The 11,870-nt window shown below is 35.0% G+C and overlaps 1 protein-coding gene across 3 annotated transcripts in view; it reads right to left on the reverse strand.

Moving 5' to 3' along the window:
- The window catches only part of CPEB4 (cytoplasmic polyadenylation element binding protein 4), a 64,369-nt gene that overhangs the window by 14,076 nt on the left and 38,423 nt on the right, over nucleotides 1-11,870 (reverse strand). The window contains exons 3-5 of one of the 3 annotated variants that reach the window (XM_067732819.1): nucleotides 11,808-11,858; nucleotides 2,868-2,891; nucleotides 956-1,129 (exon numbers count right to left, since the gene is read on the reverse strand). In XM_067732819.1, the coding sequence (XP_067588920.1) occupies nucleotides 956-1,129; nucleotides 2,868-2,891; nucleotides 11,808-11,858 (249 nt within the window). The remainder of the gene's footprint in view (nucleotides 1-955; nucleotides 1,130-2,867; nucleotides 2,892-11,807; nucleotides 11,859-11,870) is intronic. The other 2 variants (XM_067732820.1, XM_067732821.1) reach the window with 2 other exon arrangements.

Raw genomic sequence — 11,870 nt, forward strand, 5'->3', positions numbered from 1 at the left:
GATTTTTAGAGAAAACTCTTCTATCCTCCGTAACATTTCTTTCCATTTCCATTCAGGAAACCAAGACAAAATAGATTAGGAACAAAGAGCAAGCAAGGATATATGGTTGCTATATGGTCGCTACTTTGACTTTTGTCAGGGTCACTTAGACCCACAGGTGAATAAAATACTTCTGGACAATAGTCCTCTATGTCTTTTTGCATGACTGGCTCCTTATTCAGGTCTCAGCTCAAAGACCATGTCCTCAAAGAGGATTTCTTTAACCACCTAATCTCACAAGTCTCCCTTCTGAGACTTCACTACATCACATCAACCTGTTTTCTTTTCAGTACTTATTCTCTAATATTTTCACACATTTTTTATCCCCCTTCCCCCGGTAGAATGTCAACTCTATGCGAGCAGGGGCTTTCTATCTTATTTACTACTTTAAACAATCCTAAGAACAGTGCATAACATTCAGAAAGCATGTAAATATTTGACAAGTGAAAAAATACTCAGAAAATGATACGACTCCAGGCTATATTTTTCAAAAGTTCAGGCTTATTCTAAGATTTTAAACAATTAACTGTACATTTATAGAGCACTCATAAAAGGTAGAAAATAGGAAAATGAATAATTGAATTTGGCCAAGGAAGGACACACAGACAAAAATGCAGTTAGCATCTGTGTTTGCCCACAGCAGAATCCTTGAGAGGTTTTCCCAGTGATGTTTGCTCTTTTTGATTTAGTCCAGCCACTTGCTTCAGCGGGTTCCCAAAGTCCTGCTCCCTTTCCTTCCGTGAACTAACCTTACGTGTTGTGTTAGGAAGACAGGACAAGAGAACAATGCAATCACAACTGAACACCTGGAGCCAGATAAGACTGTTATTATAATAACAGCAACCATTTCCTATGCATTACCTACTATGTGCCACAGTCTGGGCACCATGCTATAAACGGCTCTTTCTAAATATACCTTCATCGATGTCAGGAGGTAATCCGCCCACAAACACCTTGCGAGAATATCGTTCTACTCTTTCTCCATTCTGGTGAGTGAAGCAGTGAGGTGAACCCAGGCCACTATGAAGAGGTTGATCCCCACGGCCATCATCCAAGAATCCATCTTCCATTGGAAACAGTGAAGACTGACCTGGAACAGAAAGCAGGAAAAAAAAAGCTAACAGAAAATGTTCCTTGCCACTGATTATCTTACACAAGAAACAAGGAAAACAGCAGATCCAATAAAACTGCTGCTTTTATTTTTCTCACTGAACAACAAATCACTTAGACATGCTCTTGAATTTCCATCACCTTAAGGTCCCAATTGAGTCAGGGAGAAAGTACATGGCTCAACAGAGGGCTGCTCAACCATCCCACTGGGATCTGGAAACTTGAGTGAGGTGTAAGTACAATAGGAGACAGCACTCTTTTGAAAGCAGTTGGCAGCAGACTGCACCACCTTGGCAGGGCCCCACGGCCACTGGCAACCTACACATGTACACTAAGGATTAAATTTGACCATCAGATGCTAGATCACTTAAATTTCTTTAAAACATCATACAATATAGCCTGCCCAATTTCCTCTAAGAATGTCCCTAAAATGAACAAGGTGATTTTCAAAGTGAGCACTCAGTTTACCTTAACTAATGGCATGCCATCAAAATCCACTTGATGCTGTTATCCAATTTTGTTGGCTAGTCTTAAAGAATTTAAGATTTTTAGGCATGCTAAAGATAAATTTTCTTTTAGTTGAGTAAATATCAGCTGGTACAGGTAGTGTCTAATTCTAAAAACTAGTCATTACGTTTGCTGTTAGAAAATACTATCATACAGAATATAAAAACAGAAAAGACCAGAGATGCCAATGTGGTTAATATTCTTCCCATACTTACCTGTCAGTAAACTATGAACGTATAAATCATAAGCAAAGCAAAGAGCTACAAAGAACTGTAGAATCTCTCAAGCACTGTTTTGTCACTTTTCAGGCTGCCAATTTACTTCTAGGTACTACATAAGGAATTTGTTAATGGATTCTGCAGAAATATATCTTAAGTGCTCTTCTTTTACTGAAACATTCCAATATCCTTTTGTCACCACACTTGTCTTCCTTTCAACTTTCATTATTAAACACAATTGACAGTATATTTGTTATGAATTTACCCTATAAAACCACAGTTCAAAAGAGTTATATAATGAAGATAAAAAGTGACTCTAAAATTGGAGGTTATTTCTGGATCTTCAAAAGTCACTTATATTTTAAAGCTACGTTATTTAACTGCCTAACTTACTTTCTTATAAAAAGGCAAAACTACAGTACAGGAGGCAAAAAATAAAGTTTATTCAGGCAGGCACTCTAGGAAATGATTCTTTGAAATTCTCTAAAATGTGTAGAGCTTTCCCCCCCAATGTTTGAAATTTATAGGATTAGTCATCTATTTAGTTAGTCTCATTTTAAACAAAATGCAGTATTATGCTCAGTAATAAATAGACAAATAAATAAAAATTTTTGAAAGCAGATTTAAGCTATTCAAGCATAACTGAACCTCCAATATAATCAGGTATTTTGGGACCAGTCACACTATATTTTCCTTTTTAAAGATTCTTAATTTTGTTCTCCTAAGAAATTCCTTTCACAAAGGAAAAAGGGAAACAAATCTTCAGATATAAATAAGGTGAGTTTGAAATTATTTCAATTCAAACCCAAATCCTACCATTCTGACTCCTTCAAATTAGAATGTCTATGTTAACTATAACATATAAAGTATGTATTGATCACAGCTATGTTTCATTCCCCCTACCCGCTTCCCAACAAGGGTTAGAAATTGAGCAAACTTGGGTCCTCTCCAAATACAACTGATACATTCAAAAGTTAGAAACAATAATGTTACCTCTCCTTCGCCCATATGTCCTTGCTGCATGTCAAATGAGAAAACAAAAAAACAAAAAAACAACCTTTCAAACATTGTCAAAAGAATCAACTGTGATTTCATCTACCAGCTTTAGAAACTGAAAAAAATTGGCTGTATTCCTCATTTCCTGGTAAGCATCTCAAAAAAAATATGGAATTTGGATGGTGAGAGGTCAATTTAATGCATTCCTTCTTTTTTAAGTTCAAGGACACTGTAAAAAGTGTATTGAGCCTTACTTGTTTTAAGGGAAGCTTTCTGCTCTGTCACCCAAGGTCCAAACTAGTATGAAACTAAGGGATATGTAACATGATCTAAACCAACTCCTACCATATTGATCTTAATTTCTCCCAGAATTCCCTGCTAACTAGCCATTCAGTAGATATTTCAATATTTAATTCATGACTTTTTCGCCACTACAGGATAAACAGCAGTTTTATACTATTTCTCAATTATTCCCTAATAAAGAAACTCATAACAAATGAAGTCTTTAGGAAATTTATAAACTTCCTTTTAGCCAGCTTCTTGTCCCTAATCAAATCTTCCACCATGGCCCAAATGTTGAAAAGTAAAAAGTATGGCATTTTATCACAAAGTAGGTTCCAACCAAGAAGAGAAGAAAAAGAATATAATATATAGTATAATACAATATAATATAGACTTATAATTATTATATGTATATACCTGAATACTCAGAAAATGGCAGTATAAATTTCAAATCAGTAAACTTCTGAGAAAATGTCTTCCCTCAAACAAACTGGAACTTGTATGTGCAGTTTGTCCAAATACCCTAATTCTATTCAACAAACATTTCTTGAATGCATGCCTGATCTTGCTAAACACTATGGATGAATTGCACATGGGTCTGACTACATGGAACTTAAAGGCCAGGTGGCCACATAAGCAAATAACGGTAATGTAACCATTACAGCAATAGGCATGTTAAGTGTTAGGTGCAACAGAAGCAGAAGAGGAGGAGAAACTCGTTCTGATTAAAGAGACAGAGAGGGGAGGGTGTGGCTCTGAGATGGACCTTAAAGAGAAAACAGAGAAAGGGCATTGCAAGACCTGGCAGTGGCATGAATAGGGGTGCTGTAATGCTCAAGGAAAGATGCCGAGAATAGCAGCATACACAACAAGTGAGGTCTCTTGACTGGAAAGGAAGTTTAAACAGGAAGCTGGGATAGGTTTTCCAGTTAGAAATTATAGCACATTTTAAGAGATCACTACACTAACTGGTCAGGGTTTTCATTCTTAGCCCTCTCGATAAATGCTAAGTAAGTACAGCTCAGTTATAACTGAGTTATAACTTAGAAGTACCATGTACCTATTTTCCAAAATGAAATTATGTCTCATACCAAAATAATTTCTATCATTACTAGATAACATTGAATTTCACCAAAGTACTTAGGCAAATGGATTAAAACCAGTAAAATCTCCCTCAGCTGTTAGATTTTCACTTTAGTAGTTCTTAAATTTGGGGTGGCAGTGGATGTATTTTCTCACTTAGTGAACCTGACAGAGGTTAGAAAGACAAAAATATCATAGAAGTAGTTGTTTAAGAATATTCTATTCATACAACTGCTTCAAAGACAAGGGAGTTTGGGGAAATTAATTATTTGAATATCTTGGTTCTGTCAATCTTAAAAAGTTGATTGATGCTTCTTGGATTTCTGAGAAAACAGATATTTGAAAAGAGTGGGCTTTTAAAAGCTACAAAATTAACAGTAAAAAATCTCATAGCTTCCGCTATTTCAAAAATAAGTAGAGTTTCAGGAACAGTAAAGGCTATATAGATCAAAAGCAAAAATCAAATACTCTCCAAGTCTTCAAACGTGTACTTTCAAACTTTGATTCTGTACCACAAAATTAAGCTGCTTAATATAAAAGAATTCATGATTAAATTCCACGATTAGATTCTAAAAACTATATTTAGAAACATTTTCCCACATTTAGGGAAAACAGGTTACAGGTGTACAATGCTTATAGCTACAAAAACTGCCTAATCAAATAGGCAAATTAATATAAAGTATTACCAAAAAATAAAAACAATGACATTCTGGAGCACAGAAAATGAGAATGTTTAAATTTTTTATTTCCACTTATTATAATACTATACATTATTTTAATGTAGATTTTGACATATGACATATATACAGGAAAGTTGACAAATCATAAGTGTACAGTTCAATGAACTTTCCATACCATGAACACACCTATGTAACCAGAACCCAGACATTAACAGAATGAATGGTAAGTGGTACCACTTCATCTATGTACAAAAGCGGTACTTAAGCACAATTCTCTCACCTATTTCAAATTATACTTGGTGAAACATATTATGATGAAATACTTATAACACAGAGCTTCACCACTTTCCTGAGGAAAATGTCAGATTTCCAATCTTATGATTGCAAGTGTTGCACATTATTTGATGTTTTTCAAATACTGGAGGAAGCGGCAGTTAAAAAAAAAATCACTTTAAATATGTTTAAAGAAATCTATATTTTGAAAAACTTCTGGCTAAATCAGCTAAAATAAACCCTGCTTAGAATTTTCCGTGAATTACCAAAGAGTATATACACTGTTAAAAGTTTTCAAAAATGCATACTATTATTAAATAAAAATCTTCTAGTTCCCATCAGAGTTAAGATTAATACTATTTATATGTTTATCTTTTATATTTATTATTTAGTTTTGATGTATATAATTTAATGTTCAGTATTAAAATGATTCAAGAATTTTTTTAATGGGCTGGAAACATTATGGCTATAAATTTTTATAACTTCTGGATGCATGTTGTTATTAGATCTATGATAAATACTTTATTTCCAAAGTGTCTTTACAAGATTGCTTAAAAATGCCCTATATTCATCAGTAAATTCCCTCTAGTAAAATTTCAGTAGTCTGGCATTCTAGACTTGCAAAAAGGTACAGAAAGACTTACCGGGTCTTTTTCAATACACATTATATATATATTTCATTATAAAAATGAAAATATCATTTATTTATCTCTTTAAAAGTATCTTTTTCTCATGTTATAACATTTGTTAGGCACAAAAGGAACAAATTATCCATAATAGTGATACGTTCATAACAAAAAGTGCAGCCATTTAAAAAATATGGCACATATTCATGTGTTCATATTAAAGCTCTCTAAAATGTAGTTTGCATGAGGTGCTTAAGTGTGTATTGTATGATTCTTATTACGTGAACTTAAAAATAAAGGAAATATAAACAGATATGTGGGAATGTACACAAATGTTTTTTCTAGAAACAACCACAAGAACCTTTGAGGATACGGACTGGGATGGGGAAAGAAGGAATGATTCCACTTCTTGTTTTATCCTTTTCTGCACCATTTAAATTTATTACTACTGTGTACACTATATTACTATATTTGCTAATGGACCCTTTTGGGTTTTCTTCTTGGTACTTACATTAAAAACAAACAAATGATATATTAAAGAAAAGCATCCTTTCCTACACGAGGGCATCTAATCAACTCTGTAAATAACAGGACTTTATGACTAGCTTTTAGTGGGCAATGAAAGATTGATCCTATTCACACTACCTCTGGCCTACCTCAGCCTCTCCATCTACCTCTCACTGCCCCCATGTTGAGAAGGCAGATAGCAATGCTACTTGGAAAAACAAGGGGAGAGGGCTCAGATTAAAAGATGTTATCAAATAACTGACTTTTCCAGTAGCACCAAAAAAAAAAAAAGTATGTGGGGGAATCAAATTAGTAAGTCAGTTAAAAAGATATAAATCAAAGCCTGGAAGCTAAAAGGAGTTGATTTGTTAACAAAAGAATAAAGGTGGTAGAACCCAAAAGCAGAAAATCATCACAAAGACCAAAGCATACAATTCAACAGAGATGCGAAGAATCATTTTAAAGGATTTTATAAATCACCTCCTAATTTATTAACGGGCTCATTGTCACAACATTACTTTAGATGTATGCTTAAGAGAATTTCCTATGTCACACTGGCTTCTGTTTATACTAGCCTGCTGGCATTAACAATATTCAAAGAATGTTGATAAGGTATAATAAAGATACGAGAGGATTATTTATAAAGAGCTATCTTACAGAAGGGCAGAGTGTGAATGTAATTCTAGTTTCTGTATATCCCTAATCCTCAGTTTCTTATTTATAAAAATGGAGAAATGAAGAGAGAATCATAAAAGATACCACATGTATATATGATGGTCAGTCAGACAGACGCTCAGTAAATAATTTTCTTCCTCAAAAGTAAACTCATATGTATAAATTCTTAGATTGGTGTTCAACAGTTACTTTCAGCTTTCCATTACTATTCCAAGGCTAACAACTGTAGAGCACTTTAGAGTTTATAGTCTGCTTTCATATTGTCTTTTTCAAGAAGGGATCTCTCAACATGCTCCTTACTGTAGCAACTAGAACCATACAATATACATTTTCAGCAAGTGACTATAATCTACATTTCTCCTGGGTAAATTTTCCCCTCCCTTTTCATAGATTTCTGCCCCGCCCCCGTCCCCTTTAAGCAAAAATCTTCTCCCTTTCCTTCCAAAGAACTATAATTAAGAGGTGTTGTTCTATGCTAACCTTTAAAAGATCTCTTACTAATCTTCTCTTCTGGGAGGAGCAAACGTTTTAGCTGATGCTTCTAAGGGAGAGACATCCACAGAGGCTAGGAAATACATACATACATGCACCTGTTCGAAACTAATTTACTGGATTGGCCAAAAAGTTCATTCAGTTTTAAGTAAAAATGAAAGACGCATTTTTCATTTTCACGAAGAACTTTATTGAACAACGTGTTCACTGACTGAATGAACTTTTTGGCCAACCCAATATTTTGCTGTTCTATAACTTTCCCTGCCACAAGGTTCATTTTTGAAGCAGCTAATCCTAAGGGCTAAAGCAGTGAAACGGGAGGTTAGGGAAAAAAGTACCACGCACGAGCACTTTTATACAGAGGTAGTGGTGGTTAAATATTAGTTTTCTTGGATAAAATAAAGCTTCAAGTTGGGTAAAAAGAATATTAATCATTTAATCTGATATCTATCTCAGAGCTAAACCAAGACACACCAGAGGAATATAAGGTGAGTCTGGCCTATGCTTAGCACTCCTTTCGGACTTAGCTGAGAAACTGAGTAAGTTTCAGGCTTGCTTATCATAACATAAAATGGATATTCTATCTTCCTACTAAGTGTAAGATTAACTAGGAAACGGCATCTGTTACAGGATGAATAGTGTTCCCTCCTCAAAATTCATATGCTGAAGTCCTGACCCCCAGAACCTCAGAATGTGACTGTATTTAAAACAGGACCTTTAAAGAGGTGGTTAAGGTTAAATGAGGTCACCGGGGTTGGCCCTGATCCAATGACTGGTGTCCTTACAAGAGATTAGGACACAGACTTGCACACAGGGGAAAATCATGTAAAGACAAGGAAAAGACAGCTACCCTACAAGCCAAGGAGAGAGGCCTCAGAAGAAATCAACCTTGTTGACACTTTGATCTCAGACTTCCGGCCTCCAAGACTGGAAATAAATTTCTGTCTAAGCCACTCAGTCTGTGGTACTTGTTAACAGTAGTCCTAGCAAACTAATCCCATATCCAGAAAGTAGCTAGAAAATTGTTTTGTTTTGTTTTGTTTTAATACATTTAAAATCCAAGGATTTTCCCCAAGAATGCCCCTCAAAAATATCTCTATGACTAATAACAACAATAATAATTCCCTAGAACATGCAATTATTATTTGTTGAATTATACTGGCAGTGTCTTTTAAAAGTTATGAGTGGTAATATGAGGGTAACTGCATAATCTGAAAACTGATGACTGAGCATAGCCAAGGGGAAAAAAGAAAGCAATCTGAATCTGATCCACTGGATAAGTAAGCTCTTTTTATCTTTGTACATGCAAATTCCAATATTATTCCAATATAAATTGCTGAAGCTAGTAGACTGACTACTCTGAATCTTTTTTTCTTTTTATTTATTTAGGATTTAAACCCCACTTCTTTCCAAAACGCTTTGTGATTGCTTGAAAATTTGAAAACAAGTTATACAATAAAAATCATGTCAAAATTCAAATGTCGATGTGAGAACCGTCTTTCACATTTTTATTCAAACAAAGCAAGAAATGGTTCTCAACTCAACAGAGGCTTGGAAGAAAAAGCTCTGAAAGTTATAGTTGAAGCAAAGTAGAGTATAGCTATATAATCACCTTTCTAAAGGTTTTTAAAAGCCTGAGTAGACTATTTAGGTGGACAGGAAAGAACAGCTCCTGATGGTTCCTTAAAGTCTTAAAATTGAATAATGAATATAAAGCAACATAACATATCTGGCTTTTATTTTCAGTTTTAAGAAAAAGCTGAATGGATGTAAGATGCAAAGGGACTGTATTTAAAAGTAAATAAAGTTTCAGGTTATCGCTCTTAATAAGACAAAGAAAGCATGTTCGTTCATAGACAATCATAATCCCTTGTTTTGTATTTTTTTCCCTTGTAAATCTTTAGCACTAATATTCCCAATCCCCCCAAAATGACATTCTAATTATTTAATTTGACTACATGCCAGGTGCTATGCTAAATGATGGCACATGCACTTAAATCTCCACCACAGTCCTATGAAATAGGTAGCATTTGTGATTTTTAAGTTTATCTTCATTAAACATAATGAATGGATTATACTAGATTTTCAATATGGGGATCCCCAAAACCTGAGCTATACTGAGAACAAAGCTACTAAGAATCAACATATGAATGAGATCAATTTATCTATAGAAGCAATCCACCACAGAAGATGGTTCATAAATTTGACTGAAGAGAATGGGCAATGCCTAAGGACTGTCTTAACATTCCTCCACCCCCACCTTGCTTTAATTTCAAGATTTTTAAGCAGTCTTCCAAAACCTGCACTTTGCTATCAAAGAATGGGTCTATCAGTAAATTCTAGCATCTGGTCTACCCAGAAGTTGTACTCCTCATTATGAATGCATAAATTGGCACCCGGTCCTAGTTGGCTTGTTATTAAGAACTAGCACTTGATCAAATCTGACAAAATCAAGTTCCGGGACCTTGCAAAGCTGAATACTGGATCTGAGAGCATGGCAGCCATAACCCCATATTCTGGGTCTTGCCTGAGGAGCCAGCAAGTTTCCCCTCTTTGACATCTCTTTGTTCTTTATCATCCTATCTTTCAGTCTGAGGTAATGTTAACCTCAGTCAGTATACTTCTATAACAAAATTTCCATGTCTACAACAGTAAAAACCATCTAGTCTCCTTCTAGAATCTATGGGCCAATAAAATTTCAAAACATAAACATTCAGAGGGGAAAGTTACCTTTCTTTTTTCTTTGCCAAGTAAGGGTTGTTAAAACATAATCTATTCTTAAATGAAAGAATATTAACGGGGCAGGGGGGAGGGAAGGTAAAAGGAAAGAATCTCATAAAAGACTCAAAAAATATTAAGTGAATTGGGCTTTAAGGGAAACCCACTAGAGAGTGTTTCTTTTTCTCATCTCAACAAAGATGACCCCAGGGGCAACTGATCTAATTTAGCGACTTCATGAAGCAATTGGGACAACAAAGAGTTGATCACTTTGCCTAAGATCACACAACAGTATCTCAAATCTTGGTTCCCTGCGATTTCCAGCACTTGACTCTGGAACTCGTTCCACAGGAAAAGATGAAACCATGCTACAATGGCAAGCCTTATATTACCCCCCTTATCCTGATGCCACTGTCACCACTGTGTTTGGTTTTCGGTCTACACACATTTACACTGAGATATTATATTTTGGCATTATTTCTGGCAAATGTAGCACGGAAAGACTAAAGACTAATGAACAAGTGAGGTTTTTACAAACCATATAGTCTCCAGAGGATCTAATGCACCCAGCAACTCTCATAAATCAAATCTCCTTCTAACATTTCTTGGCTCAACAATCTTACATTCTACAGAACACTGATTTTAAACACTAAGCAAAAAGAAATCCAGTCATAAAAGCAATTGTTAATTCCGCATTCATACTATAGCATGGACAAGGAGTAGGATTTTTTGGTTTTGCTTTGTTTGGGGAATGAGCAGAATATAGTTATTTGGTCAAGAGTAATTCACAGAAGTGGTGGGACTGAAAATGAGTTTTGGCAAATGGAAGGCATTAAGAACACACAAATTTGAAATCCATATTCAACAGTAAAAGAGTGGAAAAGAAGTAAACAAGACTTCTATATTCCACCCAATTATTTTAAACTATAGTACTACAAAAAAGACAATTTTTAATTCTTTAATTCCTTCTGTGAGTAGATGGCCCCTCCTTCCGTGTGAAATTTAGTTTGCTTCAGAATATGCACATAAAAAGAGAACTCAACAGCGCAGTGGTAATATTTAGAATAGGCAAGGAGAATTTACCGAAGGCACTGCAAAGGCTAATAAAACTTCATTTTTCTTGTTGTCATTAGACAGCAAACAGTGAATGACCTTGTCCTTTGCAGTGTCAAGCCCTGTGGTCTCAGGCTGTTTTGTCTGACTTTCGATCTCTGATTACCTCCCCTTTCTCCTGGAACACTTTTCCAACTACATGGAAATGGTTTTTATGTTGACATTTCAAAGGTCACTCTACAGAAGCTAACATTGGATTAAGCCATTCTTTATGTGTCATTATGGGAGTCTCATTTATTCTCATTGTCACCAGTTTCAAGACAGCAAATTAGCTGGCTCTCAAAGTTTAAAAAAAGTTCCTGCTCTAATTTGGAGGAATAATAATTATCCATAAAATAGGTGATAGATTAATAGCAACTTGCATATTCATTACAGAGCAAACTAATGTCATTTCTCCACCTGCTGAGGCTTAACTACTGTATTTTCTACCCAGTACTAACTTGTTACAGTTCTTTGAACTTCACTAAGGTGAATCAATTATCACTTACCATTAATAAGCAGAGAGCTATCGGATCCTGGATATGAATAGTTTAGACGACCTGAGGGTAAAA

Source organism: Pseudorca crassidens, chromosome 3, assembly GCF_039906515.1.
Source record: "Pseudorca crassidens isolate mPseCra1 chromosome 3, mPseCra1.hap1, whole genome shotgun sequence".
Classification (NCBI taxonomy): domain Eukaryota; kingdom Metazoa; phylum Chordata; class Mammalia; order Artiodactyla; family Delphinidae; genus Pseudorca; species Pseudorca crassidens.